At 41.7% G+C, this 27,548-nt stretch overlaps 2 protein-coding genes across 2 annotated transcripts; one reads left to right on the top strand and one right to left on the bottom strand.

Moving 5' to 3' along the window:
* Positions 1–14,719: 14,719 nt before the first annotated feature.
* dlx4b (distal-less homeobox 4b) lies at positions 14,720–18,880 on the top strand. Its single transcript, XM_034861054.1, has 3 exons — positions 14,720–15,352; positions 16,204–16,397; positions 17,818–18,880. Exons 1-3 carry the CDS (start codon positions 15,031–15,033, stop codon positions 18,076–18,078), a joined length of 777 nt encoding a protein of 258 aa, XP_034716945.1. The 5' UTR covers positions 14,720–15,030; the 3' UTR covers positions 18,079–18,880.
* A 5,602-nt stretch (positions 18,881–24,482) lies between these two features.
* dlx3b (distal-less homeobox 3b) lies at positions 24,483–27,289 on the bottom strand. Its single transcript, XM_034861050.1, has 3 exons — positions 26,762–27,289; positions 25,744–25,928; positions 24,483–25,403 (listed from the first exon to the last, which is right to left on the bottom strand). The coding sequence occupies exons 1-3, from the start codon at positions 27,102–27,104 to the stop codon at positions 25,089–25,091; spliced, it is 843 nt and encodes a 280-aa protein (XP_034716941.1). The 5' UTR covers positions 27,105–27,289; the 3' UTR covers positions 24,483–25,088.
* Positions 27,290–27,548: the final 259 nt, after the last annotated feature.

Raw genomic sequence — 27,548 nt, 5'->3', positions numbered from 1 at the left:
CGAAAGAGAAACAGTGCCATTACTCAGCTGCCTGCCCACAACAGGGCTTATTTGTATACACATGCAGATTTGAAGAAGTTGGTATGTGTGTTATCTGAAGTTCCACACTGAGAGACTTTGCTTTCCTTCTCATTCAAACCGGAGAAATGCCAAAGCTCCGTCCATCAGATAAGCGTTTTAAGTTTTTTTTGGGTCAGGCACATAAGAGAAATATTCAGCTCGGAGCATTTCTATGCAGTTGCCAGACAGAGGTTTTTCAAAGCTGGCCCAGGGGACCAGATTATGACTAATGAGGTCCAAGTTAACGTGACCAGAGGAGGCAGCTGGCGAGAAACAGGCCCTGGTTTAAACCTTTATCGTGAGATCTCTTCGTGGGCCAGACCCACAGGAAGTACATCACTAACTGATGCCCTGTCACGTCTGCCACAAATGAGCTACAGTGACTTATAAGGAGATCTTGGAGACGACAAGGGTTAACACTAACTGGCTTATTTTAAAAAATAGATTTTTTTTAGTAGTTACAGTAAATAACACTATATAGCAGCGTTATTTCTCTTGGTCGCTGTGTGCCTAAAAAAATATAAGAGGAGAAAAATGTGATGATGGCAGATGGGATTGTGGTTTAATTTACCTCAACTGAAGTTACACACAGTGTGTTCAGAACACCTGTTCACTGGTCCCCTGTGTCCCCAGTTTTGTTTTGGGGCTTGTGTTTTTACCAGGCTGTAAACATTCACAAGGGGTTTATCCACAAATGATGTATCATGTACAAGATTATAATCACTTTTACATTTTATCATGATTTTATTTATGATGATTCTTTTATGGTCAATGACCAAAATCTATCAAATGAATACATAAAACAATCTTCATGTATTCCTTGTAATGTCATGTATAGAGAAGCTTATTCCTGTCCTGTTTTTTTTCCAGTGCCTGGTCTGGTCCCATGCAAGCAGTTTTGTTTTCCCCTTCTGCTGCTTAATTGAAATCATGTTGTCATAGCTGACAAACAGAAATAAGTAATCAGTAATTGTTTTGTGGTTCTGGGGCTCCAGAATCAATTATTATGCCTCCCCAAGCAATAATATCCTTTGTTTTTAACACCAGCTTCCCCTTGGCAAGTCATCAGGGCTAATTGAGACCTGGGGAGCTCCACTGCAGGACGATTTTCAAATGTGTTTTGGTGCAGCACGGCCCCTGTTGGATGTTAAATCAATGAAGAAGATCATATTAATTTAGGCATTACGCAGGTTGTGATTGTGCAAGACACCAATTAAGAGACTTTAATTTTTACTTGGTTTGTATTCGGAGATTATTACAAAATTCTCAACTAACGAACAGTCACCTGGTCCTCCTCCTCAGGACAGTCGTTCACAGTGCCAAGGAGAGAGCAGCAGGTGTGGGAGTAATCTGGGACCCACCCAGTTAGCCAGAGGCCCCTGATTCACACTCCGCCCTAAGCTGCCATCCATTGTGTCCCGGTGGTTGAAGAGGAGCAGAGGAACAGGACAATTATGACATTAGGGCTGGGTGGCTGAGCAGCATATCCCAGCTGGTGAAGAATGGGTGACCAGTAAGCGACAGTTCCCACAGGAAAGCAATCCACCACATACAGTTGGGAGGTTATGTTCTGTCCTCATCAGGGGGTGTGTGTCATGCTGGACCGCTCCGTTGGGAATAGGGGTGTAACGATTTAATCCAACAATGATTTAGATTTAAGTTCAAGATCTACGCCATCAAATCACTTTCAACTCAACATGATTTGACTCAGTTTAATTCCATAAATTTAACTTTTAGAGCTGAATATCAAGCACGAAGACATTTGAAAGTTACCATTGTAAGGAAAGGCTCAAGTCACATTTTTAAAGAGAAATTTATGTTCTAACCTAATCACTCTTTTACTTACTGACATGCAAGTAGTAACACGATAGAAAAGCTAGCGGATTCTCCTGAAATATGAGCCAATCAGAGCTTGTGTAAAGAATGGAAAAGGGTAAATTTAGCTGAGAGGTTTGACTTCTGTCAACTGAAACGAAGCCAGTGAACGACATGACAACTGAAAACAAATGTCTAAGGGTGGATTGACGTGCCTTTTTGGTGGCGAGTCTTAAAGTAACACTTTAAATGATCGCCATAATGGGACTTTGACGTATTTCTGTTTTGATTAATCGTAACTTTTTATATTGATGGAGCACTAAACACAAAGTACAGCTGAAGCTAATGTCATAAGAATTGCATGTTGTTGGTCATAAACCAAAGTCGAATGGAAATTTGAACCTGATCATGGCGCTAGATGAAAGGTAGAGGAGCACACTAAAATTACTATTTCGTCCTGAGGTGAACAGAAATGTGTGTACCCATGTAATGACAGTCCATCCAATTGTTTAAGGCATTTCACTCAAAACCACAAGCTCATAGTGGCACTAGAGAAAGGTCAGTGGATCAGGACTTAGTTGGATTCATCCTCTTAGGAATATAAATGTTTGTACAAAATAATCCATCCATCCATCTAATATTTGTTGAGATAATTCAGTCTGGACCAACCAAGTTCTATCTGCCTTTTATTAGTCCCCAGCCATTGAGACTCCATATTGTTTCTTCCGGTTTCTCTGTGAGACCATTTCTTTCTCCTCATAGTTATTTACCTGTAATGGGGTTTTAGGAGGGTATCTGGGTACATTCCAGTGTTGTTGATTAATGTATACAGTGCTGTAAAATGTTCTATATTCTATTTTAGATATGACATCTGCTCCTCCACCATCTAAGCAGCATTCCTGTTTAGTTCCCCTCCTTCCAGGTGTTTTTGTCTCTTGCGTCATTGCCTCATCCTGTAAACCTGACCACTTTGACATCAAAGCGGAGGTGTGTTGTTCCCTCTCTCCACGCTGTCATGGGAGAATGACCCCGCGAGAGCCTGCTGCAGCCTCAGGACGATGTGGAGCCACCTGAGACGAGGACTCGGTGCATTCCTCTGTGTCTCCGCACTGTAAAATTTCAGTGGCCTGATGATCGGACAATCACATCTGAGAAAAAACTTGTTTGACCATTACGTCTGAGCTATGGACCTCGACAGGTTTGTGTGTGTTTCACACAGGAGAAATTCGCTGGTGGCATTTGTTCATGAAAATTAGTGTTTTTTTATTAGGGCTGGGTACCCAAATTCACTACCGACCGACCAAATTGCCTCTAAAGTATCGAGAATCAAAAAATGCCTCGCCATTCAATACCCAATTTCAATACCTAAGGGGTAAATCTAATCAGTGTCAACGAGCCAATAAGCATGCAGCATGCTTCTAACCAAGATCTAGTAATGTGGGTGATTGGCTGTCTAACGTTACACGGCAAAGAGGCATTCAGGGAAAACTGTTACGCATGGAGACTGGGCTCACGTAGTTGGAGATACAAAATATATAAAAAGATTTGTGTGGTAATGTGTAATGTTGGTATTTCGTTTGTTTTATACAATTGTTATTGATAAAAATATTGTTTAGGAACCATTATCATAGTCACGGTATTGGTATTGAACATTTTTTAACAATACCCACCCCTGAGTTTAATGTCAGTCACATTAATAAACCTTCAACCCTAATGTATTTGTCAGGACAGTTACTAAAAGTACTGTTTTTAAGTGTAAGTGTGTCTGCCCTCTCCTCTGTCCGGTTGCATGCCTGAACCAACACTTTAAGTAATAAAGTAGGTGCTCCTTTGATCTGATGTCCCACCCAGAGGCTTCTCCCTCCAAGCAGACAATACTCTAATTCATTACTGGACCTGCCTCTTCAAAGCTCAGCAACTCTTCAGCGGGAAACTCTAAACTTAGGCCCCAGACAGGCTCTTTTTAAACACGCCCCATGGGCACTGAGGTGGTGGCTGGATGAGTCCACATAAGTCACGGTAACCTGCACATATCCACTCCTTAACCCCTGCAGCACCACACCTACCCCCCTCGGGTGACAGGTGGATTATTGGGCATTGGTATTTGTGCATTCTGCCCATTTCCAAACACGCCTGTTAACTATGGGAAAATGTCACATATGAGCTGCAGAGATTCTCTGCAGCAAGTGATTTTTGTGTGTCAGATGTCAAATGTCCGACTGGGCCCCAGTTTGAGCTGAGGTCACATTATTAAAGAGATGAAACCTTTAAGAGATAACTTGCAGATAAATATCAAAGTAATTTCTGAGCATCCCTTGCCCTTTTTATCATGTGTATTCTAAGTGTCACTTTACACTGGGATGTGTTTGTTGTTGCAGTGTAATCCCTTGTTGTGACCTAAAATGGGTTGAATGGCTGGTTGGCCACTCAGGAGATAATTGAACCACTTGACTCACACAGAAGTAGTTTGACTTGTTCAAGATAGAGGATGATCCGTAACAAAATAAGTTTTCCCACGATTTGTGTGTTTGGTATTGTTATGAAGATTCAGAATGTGGGTGTTATTATGAAGCCCAATAAGACTGCAAGGCCTTCACAAATAAACACAGCTTTGCTTGACTTAACATGTTTTCATGTTAGTAACGTGTTTTCATTTTATTTGTATTCAAAATACAGGGATAAATACAGTAAGATACCCATACCATTATTGAAGTCACCAGCCATTTGCTCAACATAATTTGTTATACTGAAGAGCAGTTCCCCCCCTTGGGTGGTAAGAAGCTGAAACGCTGCACATCTCAGCATCTCTTTGTCCCTCCTCTCTCTGTCTCTTTCTTCCTGCCCCTGTTTACCCACTACTTGCCAAGTCTGATGTCAGCCTGCTGCACACAGGGTCCCCAAGTGAGTGTACAGTTTCTGTTTTGACACCCGTTCCTAATTACACATGTAAATGATTGATCACCTGGACTTGGCAGGGCCAGCGGAGATGGAAGTCCTTGTTACACGACGGCTTTGCGATTATGTCCAAGTTCAGGACAGTTTCTGCTGCCGGGAACAGTGGAAACAGATACCTGCAATGGCCCGAGAGCCTGGAGATTAAGTTCTGAGCCCCCGCCATTTCGACTGAAGGCTCTCCCTATTAGCTGTCCTTAAGAAGCAAGTTGCACAGGTGTGGCTAGATATCTATGGCTCATTGTTTGGTATAATCCCACACTATTTAAACCAAGGCTCTGTGCCTGCATCTTTAAACTGACTCTGTGACACCTGAGGGGCCTGGCCGTTGAAAGCAGAACTCAGCTACTCTTGTGAAATGCGATTTGGCTAATTGATTTTGGAGTGGCCAGTCTGGAGTGCCTAAGGGAAAGCAAGGCACAGGATTGGACTGTGATGGAAGCCAAGGGTGCTTCCTTCATGCATAACGGTGAAATGAAACGGCTTCTACTATAGAGCTCTCTCAATTTAGGTACATAACGATGCTGAATACAAAATAAAGACATTTAAGCTCATATATTGTTAAGAACATAAACAGTGACCTGAAGCCAGTAACCATGTAATGCTTTTACAGATGGGGTGAGAACTTTTGTTTCCCTGTTCGGCCCGGCAACAGCTGTTGGTTCCTGTGTGCTTTGACGCAGGTATGGAGCCAATCTGAGGGCCAGGAGGGTTTTAACCCCAATCTTCTCTCGTCTCGCAGCCTGGCACACATGGGCTGTGCAGCTGCACTTCCCATTGATCTACGGTGCTGCTGGGATGGCTGGCTGGAGGGAGATAGATTGGAGGGGAAATGGCTTAATTATCCTCACTCTCACTTCTGGAATGCAAATAGCCCTCCACCACTGGCCTCCAATGTGAGGAAAGCCCCACTTTGAGAAACCAAGGTACTATTTGTTTTGGAGAAGAGTAAAAAAAAAAAAAAAAATGCCGTGACCTGTTTTTTCTTTTGGTCCAAGCCTCACAGGTTGCCTATACCCTTTGTCAGACAGAGGTCAGACTGATAGACAGGTGAAGGGTCATGATTCATGTAGAGGAGGCAGGAGATGAAAGAGTTAAAACGCTGAGGCGTATGTATCCTGTCTTGACTTTGATCTCTGCCTCAGGTGGCTCTTTCATAGGCCCCAATCTTGGCCAGGAGCTGATGGGAGGCTGCTCCCTCTGAGACCGGGCTTGCTCAGACTGAGACCGTCTCCTCGCCTTGACAGAGCGCTGGCATGGCATGTCAGGCATCCACGCAAAAAGCTCCAAGTCTAAAACAATTCCTCAAAAATAAGATAACTCTCCTTTTCCCACTTGGTTTGAGTTTTCCGTTTCCAGTTTACTTTTTTTCTCACCGAAATGTACTGGCGATGTAGGGCGAGAATGCTGGCAGGGAGGGAGGCGGAAAGGGTGTGCTTTTGGTGAGGTTCAAAGATGAAATGTGCACGTCTCTGAGGCTTTGATGTTTCTTGGCAGGCTTCAGACAGCAACTGACAATCTGATGATCTGGCCTTTTTTTTAAATCCCCGGCCCAGCCTGGTCCCAGTCGTCTAGCCCTCCAGTGACAAACGCCTTAATATGACAAGGTCAAACACCTGAAGCACTGCGGCAAAATGGTCACGACGAAGCCGGGGTCAGAGGAGCAAGCTTTGAACACCAAGCGGCTCAGTAGTCTACTATGACTGTTCACTTATTGGTGCTTGTTGTACACAACAGGTCTCCTCTGTGTTTGTATTGTAGATTGCTATAGGCAATATCTTTTTATAAAACCAGTGACGTGTCTACTCGCATCATGCAACTTGTATGTGAAAGGTGTTCCTTGTAGTGAAAAAGCTGTGGAGATTATCCGCTGGCACTTATGTTCTACAGAGCTGCACTGCCTCTTTTAAGTCTTTGTTTTGGTTTTCTGTCTTGCAACTTTACTGTTTTGGTTCTGCTCTCATCTGCATCCTGTTAAGACAGACAGCTGTTTTCAGTGTACAAGCTCTGAAAAAAACACTGTGTGCTACCTGCAGAGAACCATGCAGCAGCAGAGATACAAAGTTAGCACTGTTCTGGGAAACGTAGTGGAGTACTTAGCAGCTAAAGAGTCATATATTAGACAGAGGAGTTGGTGGATACCAAATACAGCGCTAAAACAGGAGTGAAATTTGGTGGACACAAACATGACTTACATTGGCAGCTCTGTAACTGCAAGATGTGTAAATAGCTAACTGTTTGAAAACTTCAACAAATCAATTCAAAGGTCATATAGGTCAATGTTAGGTTCACAACTCATTTCTGCTGCCCGTAAGTGGGCCAAATAATCAGTTATCAAAGGTTTAAGTATTTTCTTAACTGTCTCTTTATTTGGCTTTCTAATGAGGTGTTCACACCGCCTGCAGTCAAACTTGCGTTAGTAATGTGACACAAAGTAAATGTGTGAACAAAAACAAACAAAAAATGATAAATGCATTTAATTCTTGAGAGCAAACATCTTCATTTTGTACTTAATTTTTAAATTATATTCATTCATATAACATTTAGTTTGTTTTGAAATTATAGAGAAATGTTAAAAAGATGCTTTCCACTTTTCATTATTTTCTTACATCAGGATACATTGTTATTTTTATTATTAATGCTTACCTTTGAGTACTTAGGGTACCATGTATACAGCATTAAAAAAAAATCTATTTACAGTTGAAAGTAGGTTCTATTAAATGTGTTTGCAAGTATCAATCCCAGGAAACATTGGGATCACTTTGATGACATTAATAGTGAGCTACAATTTGCGTGGAGTTCTACTATTTACCTCCAGAAAACGTTGTTTTTGCATTGACAGTGCACTGACTGAGGAATTCTCACATGTACCACACTCCCACACTGCACGACACAAATGATGCATACAGTACACACATCTTAATCTTTAAATCAGTTTGCCAAGTTTTTCTCCGAGAGACGTTGTCATTTGATAGGCAGCGTGGTGCAGGCTGGGTGCTGTAGGGCCATTGTGTCCTGTTGTAGGTCACAATGGAACTTAACACTTGACAGAGCCAGGGCTTGTTGTCAGTAGCTGAACTTGATCCCGTCAAGTTGTTCCCATTGACGAGCTATAAAGAAAGGGCTTCGACCTCACGGCTGTGCGAGCAAGATATCAGGCCAAATATGAATTATCTATTCAAAGGATATTTGTTGATAATAGGAGAGCTGCTGTACTGTATGTCTGTACTTTGCTGAAAACTTGTTTTGACACGTAGGTCATATTTCTCAAATTCTCATAGACCCCTTTCAGATAGGAGGATATGATAGTGGAGGATTGTGTGCCCACTGTCACTTCACCTGGCAACCCAGATGATCACCTCTGGCGTTTCAAACTGCCGCTTCCTTGCACACTGTTGGCCCGCAGATCACAAAGGGGCTTCACGTTACCCAGAGGGGCAGGTAACTTCAGATGGATAATCCTTAGACCTGGTAAACCGGTCTTTAACAGGTCAAACGGTCTAAACCTGGCAGCCCTTGTGTTATTGCGTGTGGATTTTCTGTGCATGTGTGACTCCCCTGGGCAAATCCTGATTTTTCATGTCTAAACATCTGCAGTTCAACATTATAGGTCTTTCTACTGGCTTTAGGGGCATTGTGAATCTATTTTTTATTGTTTCTAGAGGATATTTATGGCCTGAAAACATTGTCTGTCGTCATACTTTCTTTTCTTGAAAAATGGCCTGAGTAGATGTCCTTTTGAATGTATTTGTGAGAGATGTCTCCTTAGATGCTTGGAAACAGACAAACCCAGCAGCCCTGGCGGCTCATGATGCCCGCCCCCGCCCCCGACCTCAGATGAACCATGTGTCATCTCCGCCACCAGGCCTGTCAAAATCCTGTCAAAATCCAAAAAAACGGTCTTTCTCTCGGCCACTCCTCAGCCGCTGCCGCCCTCTTGTCGCCCCACTGATCCGTGCCAGCTTCCAGCTTTTTGTTTTTCTAACCGCCTCCCCTGGTACTGGGGGCAAGATTTACAGTGGAAAAATATAGGCCTATAGTATTTCTTTTCTCCCCATGTTGAGCTGGTGAGTCTGGAATGTGTGTTTGGGCAAGATTTTTGTGAGCAGTGTGAAAAAACAACAGAGCTGTAAACACCGAGGGTAGACCCAGACATGGCTTCTTTGTTCCAGATGTGGAGCAGGCACACACACTGTCGGTGCTGCTCTAGCCAAAGCAATGGGCTGGAACCCAACGCGCACCACTGCCCCACTGCATGGCCATCAGCTGGCCTCTGCCTGCATTTGTTTGGACAGGTTACTGCGTGAATCTGCGATATTTTAAATGAGAGCATTAGTGTGTGTGTGTGTGTGTGTGTGTGTGTGTGTGTGTGTGTGAATGTGTGTGTGTGTGTGTGTGTGTGTGTGTGTGTGTGTGTCAGCGGCCCACCGTCAGAATTGGTACCAAATGCGCATTTGAGGCGCAACCACACGGCTGGAATAAAGAAAAATCACCAATGGATAATTTAGACACATGACCGCTGCTCTCTACAAATTAAGCCGTTTAAATTAGATGCCCCGCGTGACACCGAGCTCGGGTTGCACCAGAATGGCTTATATGTAATATATGTATTAAGGTTAAAGGATTCCAGACCAGGCTTCTATATTCAACCAACCAATCAATTAAAGGTTTGGGTCTAACGGTGAGCTGCAGGCTGCGATGCTGCTGTCATCCGCTGTCTGGCAACAATTATGCCAATGATGAATTCCGAGCTCGAGCCAAGAGACCAGACACACTCCGCCATTTCCCACGCAATAGGAGCCTGTCCACTTTGGCTTTGAGGGGTCATTGTTTGTGTTCGTTTTGACTTATTGGTTTTATTATTTATCTAATTTGTTGTTGTCCACGCGCACTATTTTTTTCTTCTGTTTTTTTTTTTTCAAACACCTGTTTAAGCCTTGGGTTGTCTTCCCTTCAAAATGGGAAATCAACACTTTTGTTGCTTTTTATCAACGTTTTTCACTTTTTCTCCCGTTTTTGTCCCTTTTATCAACACTTTTGACACTTTTTTTCAAAGTTTGTCACTTTTTGGACCTTTTCAACACTACGTAACACTAACTCATTAACTTTAGTTTCACAGTTATTTTAGGAATTTATGGTCAATGAACCTCATATTTAGGGAATTATACCTAGTGTTTGAGTTAGAAAAGTAGAACTTAGGAATTATTTCGAGTAAAGTTAAAGGAATGGATGTTGATGGATAATCACAGACTGGAAATGTGTCAACTTTTACTCAATACTATTTCAAACCCACTTTAATTTTTTTTCTCCCAAATGCTGTAAAATTGAATAAGACGTCCCAAAATGAATGAAAGTAGAGATTTGTACTTGTCAAAGAGCGTTGTGTGGAGTCAATCATGTTATTTTGGGTAATTAAAACAACACTGATAGAGGATAACGGATCAGTTTGATCCGAGGACAACATGAGGGTTAATGGACTCGATTTCTTTTCTTTTACTTCTAATTGGTCAATAAAAACGGCGCTTTATAGATATTCTTAAACAACTCAGATGAACGTGCACGCGGGAGGGCCTTGTTCATTTTACTGTCGGAATAAATATTCCATACGGAATTAATAAACAAGAAAAAATAACCAACTAATACAATATCTGTTTTATTTTTATTTGTATCTCCTTGTTTGGAGACATATAGTCTAGTGGCACAAACCAATGCAGATGTTCTTTTCATAATGTCATAAAACAATTATTTTTTCTACGGAATATTAAACTTCCTTTTAAATCCTACGTTAGGCTACTAGAGATTAATTATAGACATACAAATTGTATGTTAATTTTATTTCTAAATTCAAGAAAATAATATTAATATTATTGTTATTTTTATTATTAATATATATATATATTTCAGTCCAATATTTTCCGGCAAAATGGAAAATGTATCAAATCAATACCTCTAATACATTAAATTTAAAAAAAATGTATTAATGACTGACACACTTTTGGAAACTGGGAAATCTTAACCTTTAAATATTAAATAATATTAGCAATAAAGGACACATTCTTGTAATTGTTGTCTTGAAAGTTGAAACGTTCTCACTGCAAATCAATTTAATGACATAATACGCACATCAAAGCTGTCAGTCATCATCAGTAGCATGTGATTATAGTTCCTGTTTATTTAAAAGGCAACATTTTAAACTTCATAAACCCAAGTATCAATAAACCAGTCTGCAGAGGCCTATTAGAAATAGAAACTGGAATAAATGTAAATGGACTGTTCTTAAATAACTCTTTTCTAGTCCTACCAACTACTCAAAGCTCTTTTACATCATACAGGAACCATTCACCATTCACACACTGTGGCCGAGGCTGCCGTACAGGGTGCCACCTGCTCCTCAGATAAACACTCACACACAGTCAAACTCCGAAGGTGCCACATTGGGGGCAACACGTGGTTCAGTGTCTTGCCCAAGGACACTTCGACATGGGACTGCTGGGCTGGGGATGGAACCACCAACCTTCCTTCCGCTCCACCACTGAGCCACAGCCGCCCCATAGAACAGAGATTACACAGATGACATGATATAAAAGACAACAACAAGCAGGTGTGTTTCTTTTCTAAACAGCCGAGCCAGTGTGTAAAAATGATTTGCAATACCAAGAGGTTTGCACATGAGAAATGTTGATCATGTAACATGTGTGAACTCTCGGGGCCCTGCCAACACACACACACACACCCACCACCAGCAATGTGACTGCACTTGTGGAATGAGAAGCCGGTCGTAGAGATATTAGTGTTCCTGTGTGATGGCGCCTGGAGGAAAGATTAGGCCGTTCATCCTCCGCTCGGGCTCCTCCTCTGCTCCCTTCTCTTTCCTGAGGCAGAAAACAGTCAGAGAATTAAAAAAAATCCTTTCGTTTGAATTGGCTTTGTTGATGCAAAAGGGTTGCAAAACAGCTGCTTTTTATCACTGGAAGACGTTTTAGTGACATGTGAGGGAAATGTGAAAGCTTGACTCATCAGAATGGATTATTGTGATATAAAAGCCACAAAGGGAAGCAATGGGACCGTGTGTACTATTCATATGTAAAAGTATAAAGACATACATGAAACCATATCTGTGTTTCATCTAGTAATGTGCAAAAGTGTCTGTTTAGGTATTTTTTATGTTTCTCACGGCTTGTCCCCGCTTTGATGCATTTCTGGTGGTAAAATTGTGTCAAACCGACACCACAGCTTCAGACCCATCTTCTGTGCTGCTGAAATGAGACATGTGGGTCTTTTATTTGGGTCTATTATGTGGTGAGCTGAGCCTGTGATAATAAATCCTGGCATCCTTTCGAGGTGGTGGACTGTCAGCCTGAGTCCATAGGCCTCCGCTCGGCTCGAGCCCCTTCAACAGAGGGTTACTTGTAAAACATGATGTGCCAATGGGAAGATCACAGCCACGGCAGTTGCCTGGGAATGTGCTCATGGTTTGTACACAAAGAATGCTGTCACTCTGCATCAAAGCTGGGTGATAGACAAACTCCACTGGTGTGCGTGTGAGAGAGGGTGAACACACACACACCTATGCCAGCCACACCTCTGCAGACGTATGTGTGCCCTGTGCAGGAGAGTAGACGCCAGTGAGTCTGGGCTGCGATAGTTTTTAACATCATCCCTTTGCGTGTATTCAGACAACCACAGCTAGGACTCATCCCTGCCCTATGACTCCAGGGCTTGCCTTTGTTCTTCACCCGTACTACAGACGTAATTACAAGCCTTAAAGAGCCTCCTTACCTTGCTTTCCCTCTCCCTCTATGCCCACACCTTTTTGGCCCTGCCCAGTTTTGACAGATATTCACATCCAGGACTCAATCCTCTGCATTCAGCTGCTGAAGTGTCTCACAACAGAGCTGTGCACATACGCCCAAAGGCCTCTGCTTCTTCAAAGCTTTTCTGTTTATCTTCATTTGGCCTCCCTGATCCCATTCATGTTTCAAAAAGTGTGACTTTCCTGGGAACTGTTGTTTCCCCACTGCCTTCTAAATGTAACACCTACTCCTATAGCAACAAAAACACACCAACAATGCTGCAAGAAATTCCTAATAGACACAGTATTGCAGTCTCTCGTGTTATAATTTTCAAGTGAGGAGTGCATGCGAGGCTGCGAGGCCTTATATGTGAAACTTGCGCCCACAATATGAAAATGGCCTCTCAACAGCATTTTTTTTGTGACTCAATTTTTTTCTATGATAATAATTTGTGGCTTTGTTCTGGCTTGCTGCATGGCTGAGGCCTGTGGGGAATTGGGAAGCAGTCCAGCCCCCATCTGGATTCCCAGTAGTTGCAGGCTGGGTAGGACATGACCAAAATGACGGGGTTGGACAGCAGCTCAGCACCACGCTCAACCCACCAAACACTCTGCTTGTAATGTCTCTGCAGTGTATGATTTAGCTGAGATGGAGTATTTTATAAAACTGCGCTGCAACACACGGTGAATCAATTAATTGAAAAGAAAGCCTTCATAGCAGGAACTCCACTCTTTTCTCCTCCCACTGTTTTCCACCTGTGGATTGACTCTGCTTGAGAGTGAGCCAACAGAGGCTGAAACATGGAAACAGGGTCGCCCTTTGAGCCTGTGGTCACCATTTTCTCCCCCCACTCCCACACTGCATCCACATGCACCTCCACACGTGTTTTGCTGACTCTGCAGCCACAATCCAGCCGTCTTTTGGCCGGTTTGTGTTTGCTTTATTTTACAAAGGATGACATTTAGATAGAAATAAATGTGATTGACAGGTGGCCTTAGTATTTTAGTTTAATGTAAAATGGAAATCAAACATCTATTCGGATCGAGAGTTTGTCAGTTTTTTATCCTCAACAGGTTGAATTATTCATCTTCATCCCATTTTTTTGCGTAATCAAAGAAATGATTTGTATTAAAGCATTTATACAACTACTTTTTTTTTAATTGCATTATTGGTGCACTGGTGCACATTAGTTACTTCCAACGTGGCTGATTTACACCAGTGAGGAGTGTTAATGGACTGTCAAATGTGTAGTTGTCCTTTTCTAAACAAGCCTAAGTTTGACACAGTGACACAGTGTGAACAACATTGTAGTAAAATGCATTATATTTATGTCTTTGAGTTGTTGTGGAAGCATTGTCTATAAATTCTGTACGACAATTACAATTTTAAAAATGAAAAAGAAAATCCAAATATCAGTGAAAAGCCTTATAGTGCATTAATATTAAATGAGCTAGGGCCACAGCAGAAAATAATATGGAAAATCATAAATTTGTTATCTATTCCATTCAGTCAATACAAGGTTTCTAAAAAAACGTGTCAAATTATTACATTATTAAAACTATCACTAAAATAACTGAAGCTTAAGCTGTTTTTGGTGAGAATCAAGTGCACAAACTTTATTAACAAAACAATGTCAACTCTCCTTTTATTTGACTTATTAGCGCCATTTATGGTTATGGTTATGCTGATGGTTCTAACTTTAATTCAGATTGTATGCTCACCTGCATTAGCCACTTTTCCAATTCATTCATGTCACACTCATAAAACGGCATTTTGGGCCAGCCAAATTATATAACCTTGGCTCTTGTAACACAACTAAATTAAAACGAATTTAAAAAGTAAAAAAAGTAATAGTTAAATTTAAATTCTACCAAAGTTATAAAAGTAGGGCAATCCAGACCATATTACGTCTTTGCTTTAACGTCTTTTTTATGTGATGGTGTTAATGACTTGATGACATTCTAACATAAACCAGAATAAAATGTCTAGATATGCCCAAATTAATTAATAACGCATAGTATGAGGCCACTGCGGAGCTGCATGCTTTATCATATGTTAATGAAGTTCATAATGTTGGAGCTCCAGTGACAGCTTGCTGCTGCGGACCAATCAGAGAGCTCGCAGATAGAAGGCAGTGTGTTCGAGGCTCTGCAGGCAGGAGGTGTTTGAGGAACCATGTCAGCTCCTCCAATGATGTACAGAAGGAGCCCTTTCGCTTTTATTCGATGTTTGCCTCCCAAACAGTTGTGAACATGCACGCTGTAATAACTCTTTCTCACTGCAGGGAACTTTTTTTCACGAGCCAAGCATTGGACTTAAGTGTGGATTTGTTCCAAGTTTTCCTCGCTGCCCGACAGAGCTGATGAAACCCTCTACAGAGCGCCGGGTTTATGGACTCGTGTTGTAGCTAATGATGTCTATGGGTTTCATGCCTGACAGTCTGAATGCCTCGGATCCCTCCAAATCGGCCTTCCTAGAATTTGGCCACGGACTTCCGGCACACCAGCAGCACTCCCCCGGACTCTCTCACATTTACCCCGTTCATGGCTTGCATGCTGCTGGGCATTCCCAGCACGAAAGTTCTTTTCCTGGCAGCGCGTCCTATGGCCGCTCTTATGGCTACGCCTACCCCGGCGCGGTGAGCACTCATGCCCCGTCTGCTTACATGTCCTACCAGCACAGCAAACACAGCAACAGCAGCAGTTTGGCCCACAGCAGATTAGAACCAACAGGTAAGAAAGTCAAATCGAGCTGGCCTAAACGGTTATGTCATTAATGAATATAGAAGTCTGATTTAGCATCGGGCGCAATTACGCACTGGGCTCGTATTTCCATTACATTTCCATTTTAATAATGAGAAGAATAGTTCACTTTAAGGTTTAGCGAATATATAAAGTCACCTTTTCCAGCACATTTAGACCTAATCTGTTTTATTGAATGTTTAATTGGGGCATGGACGTCAGCAGGCATATTCTAACTCTCACTTATGTCCAAACAAGGCCTAGCATTCAACCACCGCCTCCCAGGGATGCTCCCTCTTTACCACTCATGTTACGTAATGAAGTCAGATGGTGCCATTTATTTTATTGACCATAATTTTCTGTGGGAAAGTCGAGTTATGGCCCGTGTAGCCTAGCCCCAGGAACTCTGGAGGCTTTGTTTTTTACCCTCAACGTTACCGCCCTTTAACAGAAAACAGCAGTCCTTTCATCGCTTTGTCATTTAATAAAACTAAATTCAAACCATGTAGGGCCATGGGATGCATTATGATAGTCAAATAGTTCAATAAAAGATCAGAAGTTAAGCTACATGTTTTGGCTTTGAGGCCTTAAAAGTTGTGTGTGTAGCAGGCAGTGCGGGCCTGTCAGGCACTATGTTTCCTGTAGATCAGCCTTGTTAGTTTTCTGGGATCAGGAAAAATGTAAAGCTCAAATGTGACATTATTTTAGTCTCGAGCTATAAAAGTATAGATAACAACAATAATAGTAATAATAATAATAATAATAATAATAATAATAATAGTAATACAAGTTATAAATCAGAATTTTCCCTATTTCATGTTCTTCCCTCTTCAATCCACAAGGTCGCGAGAAGTCCTCGGTGATTGAAAGCAGGGACATTCGTCTAAATGGCAAGGGGAAGAAAATCCGGAAGCCCCGGACCATCTACTCCAGTCTGCAGCTGCAGGCTCTGCACCAGCGCTTCCAGCAGACCCAGTACCTGGCCTTACCGGAGCGCGCAGACCTGGCGGCCAAACTGGGACTCACCCAGACTCAGGTGGGCCTTCAACTCACCCAGCGGTCCTGAATGGATCGGAGCAAACGTAGTGTGTGGGGTCGAAGATATAAGCATAAGATGTGCTTATTAGTAGTAATATCATTAGGCCTATTTTTATTAGTGTTAGTAGAAGTAGTAATGCGGGTATGAAAAGAGGTTGGAATAATGTCACTATTATTCAGTCCACACTACCAGGCCTGTACTATTCAGCATTGTGGCTAATTAAATAGAACTGTTGAGCTGATATTTTGTAATTAAGAACTTAAAGCAGACTGAAGACAAATATTACTGAGAGGAAAAAAAGACGTTGAAATGCTTGAAAAGGAAACCTCTTATTTGCTGTATATGAGGAAGGATCACTGCGCTTCAGGAGATCAAATGAGAAAGCAAATTGTTGTGATTTGTAACTTGATCCTTTAATGCCTGTCTTATTTACCATACTTAATTTCATTGCGGTATTTCCTTTGTCAACCCTGGTCCTCATATTGTCTCCGTGAATGCACCACGACCGCACAAAAAACTAGGCTATCAAAAGAAAAAGAAAAAGGAGCCATAGCACGTCTGCAGAATTAGTGCTTGTCAGCTGATTTCAAGTGTTTTTCAGTAGTTTATTATAGAAAATAGTTCCTCATGAGCTTGAATAAAATGTATGTATTTGTGTTTAATTCCTCACGTGCATTTTGTGAATTAAATGTTTGGTAATAAAGGAATTAAAAAAGGACAGTTTGGGTATAATTTCAATGAACATAATTTGGAGACAAAACAGGTGCACGTGTCGCTGTCTATTTATCATTCAAGGAACAAACCTAGGTGTTTATTGTGTTGCATCGCCTGATTTCCCTTTTGTGTAAAGTCTCAAAACCAGAGATAAACATCTGAGCTGTCTCCTAATCCCTCAATCTCAACAATGACCAACCTTTTGTGCTGCTCAGTTGTTTATAGTGTGTTTTATTTGGAGTTTTTGATGCAAATAATGAATCTTCACACGATTGTTTTCGTGGAAAAGTCTTACTTTGCAATGAGCAATTGTCAGTGACCTACCGCAGAGCCCTTTGCGGCTGTTTCTATTTCACAATACTTTCAGTCTCGGCTTGTTGCTGTCCCACTTATGCACCATTGGACTCATAAAGCGGTGAATAATAAGATCGCTCCGCTTTAATGCAACCGTGAGGCCAACAATGCGCCAGTTGTAAGCCTGGGATTTTCAAAAACAACCCAAAGAAGATGAGAGCTATATGAGGGTTTTATTGTTCTCGATATTCATTTAAGGCCACTTCTAAACGTGTATTACGTTTATTGGGAGGGGGGAGAGGACAAAAGGGGGGAGGGGGTATATGCTAATAAAACGGTTCAATTTGACTTTTATATTACTGGTGTTCTTTAACCACAGTGACAATTATGTGTTTTTTTCTTTTTATAGGTTAAAATATGGTTTCAGAATAAGCGCTCCAAGTATAAAAAGATGATGAAGCATGGCAGCGGATCAGAGGGAGAACATCTCCACAGCACTAGCTCCATCTCGCCCTGCTCTCCCGCGCTGCAGTCTTGGGACGTCTCCATGGCGAACAAAGGAGCCCAAATGCACCCAAACAATTACATGAACAGTTTTGGTAACTGGTATCCAAACCACCACCACCACCCTCCTCATCAGGACGCGGGGCCCAGGGCTCAGATGATGTGAGTAGGTTGTTTCGTGCGGGCCAGGCTCTCGCGCCTCTTCTAAGCGCACTTCACAATGAACTCGCTGGCTTCTCTCGAGGCCTCCTCTCAGAACTGACTTGTGTTTAAATAGTGTGTTTGTTGATTGATCTTGTTCATATTCTTTGTATTTAGTGTACGTTTTTGGAATTCACGTTTCACAGCGAAATGTGTCAACAATGCATCATATATATTTTTAGATTTGTGATCATTTCACTGCATCTTTGGGTGCACGGCTTCGACTCTTCGACTTGGTGTGTGTGCAGTTTATCAGAAGACTCTGGATAGAGGCATGTCAAATATATCCAGTGCGCATGGGTTTACTTTATTAGCAAAATCGTTTCAGGTGATTATGCAAATAAATAGCTGTTGGATGGACATTATTGTGATGAATCTTTTGTGTGACGTGTTTTTTTTGGTGTCAGATTTTATGAGGAAAATGTTGGTACTGTCCTATTTATATGTATGGATGTTTGATTTTATCCATCAAACTGAGCCGGTGACTTACAGAAGTCTAAATGAATGGAAACTTCATTCATCTGCAAGACTCCTGAACAAAAGCGTAAAGGCGTGCCTGAGCTGTGGATGAAGTCTCGAGTCCGGCTTCTGTACTGTGCTGAGTTCTGTTAACCCCTCACAGCTCAGTCCGTGAGATAATTCATAACTGGAACATCAGCTGTCTTTTGTCCGTCAACACTCCCGCTGATGGACGTAAATCTGCTTGGATACATTCCAGTCATGTTTTGTCAAAGCACCTGCGGATTGATTCCTGATTAAAAGTAAAAGTTTTAAAAAACAATAATAATAATAAATGTTTGCTTGTATCCTTTTCACTAGCACTTTTAACTTTCATGTTTTAGGACGAATACTTTGACTTTAAAGCTAACAAAATCCTCAGCATGGTAAATTACAGGCGATGGGTGCCACCTTTTACGCACGGTTGTGTTCGGTAACTGTTACGCACTGACTAATAGACTATGAAGACACGTACCTTTTTAAATGAGTTCCTTTTGAATTCGAAACAAGACCATATGATATTTTAACACATTTTAAAATTCTAAGCTACATTTTTCTGCATTTTCTTAAACCTTTTTAAACGGAAACTGACTTTTTTGGCTGCTTTTAAAGAAGATCTCTGTTTTTTCCAACAGAGAGTGACACAAGGCGTGAGTAGTGGAGATAGCACGTGCAAGACAGCATTTTAACGATCTTTTCCTGCCCTCTTTTCTCGAGGGAACTAAAACAGAAAACTTGTCGTTGTCATAATAGGATGACAAATGGCTACGCTGTTCCACCAAGAAACCTACGACTGATTTACAGTCTTTTTCACTGATTTGCGCATTGTGGCGCTTCCACTGCCTAAACAGAGAATTATCTATATATATCTTAGCAAACACCGCCACAATTTGTGCTCGTGTTGAGTTCTAAATAATGAAACCCAAAAGTGCGTTAAAGCAACATCCAGTGACTTCTTTTTGTCTTTTTCATTTATAACTCTGCGGTCTGGCAAACATTAAATACAATGTGTCTGATGTCATCCACACAAGGATTGGAACAATGACTAACCAATCTCGCATGCTGCTTTTTGGGAGGTATCTTCCTAATAAGACCAAGAATTTATTAAAGTACGGCAACGTCTAACATAGGTTTAGTTCTTCATGTGTGATGTAATATAAAAGGGTCAAGGCATCTATTCTGCAGGTTTCACTCGTCCTGCCTCAGCAGAGAGCTTCCTAGAACAATAGAACTGCTTTCAACTAGGGCTGCACGATCTGAAGAATAGACTTCATACGCGATAATGTTGTTATATATCACCATGTCGATATTACTCGAGATAAATAAATCGATATTAAAGTTAACTCAGTTCTGCTTTCAGTTTTCTGCTCAAACACAGCAAATTGCTTGTTGAATTTAAAAACAAATGAAAGAAAATCATCTACAACATGCTTTTATTGAACAAAATGAGCATTACATTGAATATAAAAGGCAGCAGGAAAAAAGAATGAGAGTTATATTTTGAAGTGCAGTTTTCTGGTGATATTACACAAAAAATCTCTGAGTGTCTTTGGTGAGATGTAGCAGCCTTTTGCAATGGGTTTATGGCGCCAGTTGTCATTGGGATGAAGATTTAAAAAAAAAAATCAATAATAATTTTCAATAATTTAATAAATAACTTTAAATCTGCACTTTCTTAGTGAGGTTCTTGGTTCAGCTGTTATTTCAAGATAAACACATACTTTTTAATTACAGAAAAGCCTCTCTGCACACCCACACACATTGTTGCATTTAAAATAAATATGCCATCCCCACGTCTAACATGCAAGCTGCTGTGACCACCATGTCACCAGTCATACAGTCTCCACGTGCACAGTCCTGTCTTACCTTGGTCAGAGAAGAGCAGCCTTGGTCAGGAGATCTAAAGCCCGCTGTGGTGTTTCTCTGAAGAACAAAAGCCACATCAGAGCCTCGTGTTTTCACTCCACCGAGCTGATTTTCTCACAAAATGACATGCATTGTGTTACATTAACATCTTCTTCTTTATATACACACATCCTTGTGCCCTTTCCCCCATTCCTGATCATTATGTGCTTTGTTAAACATGCTGGGCCCGGTGAGGAAGAAGCAAGTGACGGGGCATCAGGGAAAATTATAGGCAATTTCACATCTCTAGATTAGAATAATGGCTTGTGGAGTTGGACAGACGGAGTAGGACCTTTCAAACGGGGGCCAATTATCATGCAGGCAGATTGAAGGGAAAGTGAAAAGGCTCCTTGTGTAATAGACAAGCTAAGAGGAGGGGACGGAAGAATACAAGATGGGTTGAATGGTAATGATAAAGGCAAATGTGACTGTATCAATGCTGCGGCGGACGGTCAGAGTTATCAGATACAAGGTGTCTGATGGGTTTTAATTCCAGGATAGTAATAGGAGGGAAAATAGCCTGTAATTAATTCCCAGTTGCTTTGAATGGGCGAATTGACAAGGCAGGTCTCTGGGGTGATTATTGTTATTAACTTGAGTGATCTGACATCTCTGGTAATTGTGAGCAGCTTCCCTGTTAGAAAGAGTGAATGCATGATTTGCTTTCATCTAAAGGAAGGCTTGACTTAGTTTTGGGCATGATGCACACACACGCACACACACACACACGTACACGCACACACACACACACACACACACACACACACACACACACACACACACACACACACACACACACACACACACACACAAACTGTGGGGGGATTAAAAGATGAGTACAGTTTGGCATGCATGCACACACACATTGAGAATGGATTCAAACTGGATTTAAGAAGGCAAGGCACACAAACGTGTTAGGGGGGGGGGCACTTGTTTTCTTTTTCTTTTTTAGTTGCAGTTTTTAAGGTCTGTTTCTTTGGTGGAACTTGTGTCTAGATGCAACATTTTCAATTTTATTTTGGTCAAGGTGAGCTCATGCCTGAGCAGCCCAGCCTGGGCCCTGGCCTGAGGTCAGTCAGGGTTCAGCAGTCCACAGCTGTCAATGATGCCATTCTGCCTTCATTTCATCCCAGTTTACAGCAAAATGGAGAGAGTGAGTGATTCTAATGCAGCCGAGGCTCGGCCGGGGCCCGGGCCAAGTGTTGACCAGCTGCTGCAAGTCTTTCCATGGATACATTTCAGTTTCCCGACCTCCATCTCAACCCATATCGCTGCACCCCAGAGAAAAGTGCCGACATCACTCTGTTGCAGGGGGGACGAAGGGCTCACATTTAGCATTGGCTCTATTTAGGGCGCTGTGATGTTGTGCCATGCAGGATCACATTCAAGTTCAACAGTTCACCACCACCTCGATGGCTACTTACACTTGTTAATGTTCAGAGATGACATATATGGACACGTCTGACAGCCCACACACACAAGTGTTGCCTGTAGCGAACACACGTTTGTCTTCGGCACAAATGTTTTGCCTGTCAACCCAGCCCAGGGGCCACACACGCTGAGGGAGCCGCCAAGGGGAGGTCGCATGTACCCTTGATGAGATTTCATTGATATTAAAAGGCAATAGTACTCATGCTGCTTTTGTCATATCAGCACAGTGCACTGAAATGATGAGTGAGACTGTAGACAACTGGTGTTGGGTTTAGGGAAATAAAGTAAAGGGGGGCACTTTAAAGGAAAAGGATTTTAGTTTTGACAAATGGTGAAACAATGTCTGTGAAGTTTGGTAGACATATGTACAGAATGTCTTTTTGTTTGGAATAAATAAATTGTCACAAGATTCCAGAATGTGACCATATGACCCCAAAAAAAGAGAAATCTTGACTTGGTCCAAGTATTCTTTCAAAATAAATGTAACATTCTATAAATGTATTATATTAATTGTTGGACTCAAAAATTAAAGTAAACACTTTTAAATGATCGATGAAATAAATCCGGTTGAAATATAATGCATCCAACTAAAAAGATTGAACATTTTATTTAATATCAATTATTATGGTTTGCTAGCCTATGTTGTCATAACCCCATTACCCAACCCTTAAAAGTGTATAAGTCTACATCCTGGTGTGTTTGGCAGCTGTGTGTGCTCGAGACTCCAGCCAATCAAGGTGAAAAACAAGTCCCCTATAGAAACTCTTCATATCTTTCTTCATCATATTAAATTAAATGATCTTCCTGTATGTCAAAATTATGCTACAACCCCATTTACTGTGAACAAATCTATATTTAGAATTTTAATGAAGAAAGAATAACCAGTGGATCATTAGTATTAGTCCAATATATTTGGATAAAATATCCATTTAGAGAAAATATCAAATAAGGCACAGTGAGACTTGAGATGTCTTATAATGAACATGTTGACTTCTACATTTAAATCTAATGCTCTGAAATCTTTGACACAATGTTGCAATACAGTTTCATGTAGGCTACAGTAACACCTCCAGCCCGAGGGCGCATTGCATTCTTGCTGCTGAAAGGTTAGAAAAAGTAGGAAAGGTTGAAAAACAAACGCCCGGGCCAAGTTTTCTCTCTGTTCATAATGGCGCCTTGGTGCTCCATGTGGGTAGGCTGCGTTTCCATAGCATGTAATTGTTTGCGCAGCATATTTAATAACGCACGTGGACAACTTGACGTTATTGTCCACTGTCATTAGTTATGAAGACGGAGGTGTTTTTTCTGACGGTGTCATTATCGCTGACTTAGCGGTATTTATCGGAGTAGTTGTCATGTTTGTGTAACATTTCTCAGCTAACTCACATGCATCTATTCCCCGGGTTTCCCACGTGCCACAGTCGATCACATTGTTTCTTTTTTGTCACCTGGGAATACCTTTTGCCTATAAATAAAAACAAGGTGCGCACGGTCCACCTTCTATTGTGGAACCTGTCCTCCTTGGGTAAAAAAGTGCGTCATCACATGAATGCTCCTGACTCCTAAATAGAAATAAATAGAAATAAATTATAAAACCTGCTCATCAGCAGATTATTTTTCACCCAAACAACTTTGCCAAATCCAACAGAACGAAAGCCAGTGCCTAAATGGAAACACTCAAAAAAATAAAAAAGGGGTTGTGTTATCTTTTATTTTTATATTTCCATCCATCCATCCATCCATCCTGCTGCGCGCACGATCGGCTTCAACAGCCTTGCTTCATCTCACTTGCTTGTGTGTGTGTGTGTGTGTGTGTGTGTGTGTGTGTGTGTGTTTGGGTGCTCAACGCGCTGAATTCTCTCGTTATCTGGCAGAAAAATAGTAATTAAACCCAATGACTCCAAAATGTCTGCTTGCACGCCGCCTCCTGCTGCAGCGCTTTGCACGCAGCTCACAGTGCGCCCACTATCCTGCGACCATTACCGTGTGTATACCAACTACATGTACTTTGGCTCAGTGTGATTATCAACATTTTTGAACGTTGAAGTGAGGTTAAGCAAAACGATCTTGGAAAAGATAAAACAGATTCAGATGCACTGGTTTTGTTAACAACATTTAAATATACAGGCCTAATGTACCTTAACTGGAATAGGCATGCAAATAACTTCTTTAAACACTGTCACTCTGAGCCTCCGCCCAGTACATTATGGCACAAGCCATTATGGCACAAGCCAAATACAAATGTATTTCAAGCGGATTAATAGCCTAATTATTTAAACCTAAAGATGCGTGGATAATAATATTAAGTGTTTTGTAACAGCTAATTCTGAACGAACATGCTTCCAGTGCGAGCACCCTTTGACCAAGTAATTCAAAGTGACCTAAATTGGGATTTAATTCATTTTCCCCCCAAATAAGTTCCACTGATGACTGTGCACCTTATAGACCTTATACATTAGATTTATAGTCCTAAATCTAAAAAGAAAAAAGGCGACTGGGCATCAGTCTGTTGATAAAGGGGCTACACACACAGCGTACAATTAACACCTTTATTCAATTGACATGAAGGCAACAAGTGGACTAATTACATGAACATGAGAATGATTTTGAAAGCACCACGGTGCAGTTGTTCCGTTTTAAACACATAGCATAGTGGTTCTGCATATAAACACGTATTTACAGCCTTCGACGTTTTGTACAAATACATATAAATATGACCTGAGTTCTTTTTTTGACGCGCTCTCTACAAACCCACATGGATGATTTAAATGCAGCTTGGATCAACTGCACATTTTTGTCAATATTTGGTTTGTGGTCAGGCTGCTGGTTTAAAAAAACAACTGCATATTAATTTACAAAAAGGAGTGAAAGGAGTAGGCCTACAACAAAAGCGATAAATAATTTTTAAAAAAAAGCACACACGCCAGATGTCCGTTAAATATGCTGCCACAAGTGATTGGAAATCCCTCATGTGCTTTGTGAATGGAACCCCAGTTCTGAAACCTTCTTGATCATCCAAAAAAAACAAAACAACCAAAACCAATGTTTCACTTCCGGTCTGCTCCGGGTCCAGTCCGCTTCGCTCTGCAGTCATTGTGAAGAGACCTCGTTTGAAGAGAAAGATCTGCTCCTGAGTCATTGTCAATAAACAGCTCCCACACTGGGCTGCGGGACTGGGTGGTGCACGGTGCCCGGGTGATGTAGGTGTGATCCCTGCTGGTACCAGTGGTTGTTATAATCCTCCAGGTATGGCGGCGACGAGCTGTGCGTCTGCTGCGGGACCTGAGGTCTGCTGATCGGGGTGTTCTGGGGGGTGCTGTTCTCCCAGACCGCGGGGGAGGGCGGGGAGTTGCAGGCCATGGAGTCGCTGGCGTTGGGACTGTGCTCCAGGGGAACCTCGCCGTTCTTGTACAGTTTCTTGAACTTGGACCTCCGGTTCTGGAACCAGATCTTAACCTTGGAGAATAAGAGGGCGAACATTAATTACAATGCAACCGAACTGCATTTCTAAAAGAAAAAGTGCTGTAACATTCAAACATTTTTTTTATTTTTATAAATGTTATCTGCATATAAACACACGTTTTGCAGAATTTGGCTGTGAAAATATAGCTTTTTTTAATTTTAATTTTTACTTTATCTAAATAAAGCTTTCCAGTGTCTGCTGTGGGTAATTACGCATCCATGGATAATTACAAAGCAAATTGTTGGCCGTATTTGGGAAGCTCTGACGCACATGACTCTACAAGAATTGATCAGTTAGAAAATATGAGGTGTTCCACAGGGTCAAGCAGCTTACCTGTGTCTGAGTGAGGCCCAGCTGCGCCGCCAGCTCCGCTCTCTCGGGCAGCGCGAGGTACTGTGCCTTCTGGAAGCGCCTCTGCAGGGCGGCGAGCTGGTAGCTGGAGTAGATCGTCCTCGGCTTGCGGATCTTTTTGGGTTTTCCATTCACCATGCGGACCTCAGGCTCTGGCTCTTCTTTCACTAAAAAAAACAAAAAAAATGTCAACTACACTTTTTTAATGAAATAGACCAACAAGAAAAAGTTTGAACATCCATAAACATGAAGCGTAATGAAATTAAACCATTACAAAATGATGTTATGATGAATTGCCTGCGTTAAAACACAAACATGTTATACTTAGGACTATTTTGTCATATTAGTGTGGCAAAATGTCTTTACAGTAAAAAGAAAATATGGCAACTTCAAAGGCAAATACCACAAAAATCCAAACTAGGCTACATCACGCAGATGGAATCGTTTAATTTAGTTAAATTTTCAAATATGGCTGCCAGTGGTAACATATTAAAACCGATGGCGTGAATATTATTAGCTTTAATCAAACCATCATTGTTTCACGGACAGCTATCGATGGCTGGCTCGTTTCCAGCTCGGCGGTTAAAACACGATATTAAAATAGGCCACTGAGCAAATAGCCTACATAATAAATCAGTAGTACACGTGCAAGTGAATATCATATGACCTTGTGAGGTAACACATGTTTGGGGGACATAAAACTTAAAGAAAGTATGTAATTTAACAGCACTGCGTATTTGGTGTCTCGTATTACGAGATATATTTTTGCAAAAAACTAAAGGAAACTTAAAAATAATAACAGGTGATACATTGAATTGAGATAATAATACCTGAGAATTATAGCTAGTAGGACGATATGATTTAATGTACAACCAGGGCTCTTTTACAAGACTATCTCAGCCCGAACAAGCGACTTGACCTTAGCGCGCAGAAGACATTACGCACGCTGGAGGTAAACACGGCCGCGTTAAAACAACCAATGCTTATATCAGCTATTTACCTGAGCAAGGAGGCGAGGCCTGCAGGTGATCTCTGTTGTAATTTACGATGTGTCTGTAGCCATTTGAGTACGGGTATTCAGATTTGGTCGCGTACGCTCCAGCAGCTCCCATTCCGTTCAGATTAAATTGATGGTGGTAAGAGTTCATGGGCTGTCCGTACGCTTGACTCTGATAATATTCGTGATGACTCGGTCCCGTCTGTCCGCTGTAGTAGCCCATGTCTGTCACCGAAGACTCGGGGAGAGTAGGAGAGTCCTTGGAGCTCGGGTGGCAACTCATAGATCCTGGTAGATCGGTCAAAATACTCGCAATCTTCTTCTCATACGTCTGTCCGACGCTCATGGTGGAAGCAACCCTCCAGAGTAGAGAAAGTCCACTGGTGGAGTCTTTTTGTTGTGGAGTGCCACTAGCAAAATCGCAATAAAAGAATTGGTGTGTGCGCGCTATTTGAACGGCGTTGGAGAGCTTATAGTCCAGTGAAACTCTCCCAGCTGCAGTTACTTGGTTGTGGCATCGCTCTGCCCCTGTGACACAGAGTTATAAAGAGCTGGACTGGAAGCTGTCTTCCCATTGGCTCTATTGGCTCCCCCCATCTTGCGCTCCAGGCGAAGTCGCGGTGAAACCCAGCCTTCAGCCAAAAGCGCCTATACACGCATACCTCAATGCCCGGAGTGTATTTGTTTGTTGTTATTTTAGTTTTTTACTTGTTGATTTGCATTTACATGTACACTGAGTGAGCATCCAGCTATGTAGGCCTTCAGGGACCGTCTGTGAAAGGTCTGTGAA

The sequence above is a fragment of the Etheostoma cragini genome, chromosome 21, assembly GCF_013103735.1.
Source record: "Etheostoma cragini isolate CJK2018 chromosome 21, CSU_Ecrag_1.0, whole genome shotgun sequence".
Taxonomy (NCBI): domain Eukaryota; kingdom Metazoa; phylum Chordata; class Actinopteri; order Perciformes; family Percidae; genus Etheostoma; species Etheostoma cragini.
Note: the sequence above shows the minus strand (reverse complement) of the source record. Positions and strands in the feature narration are given on the sequence as shown.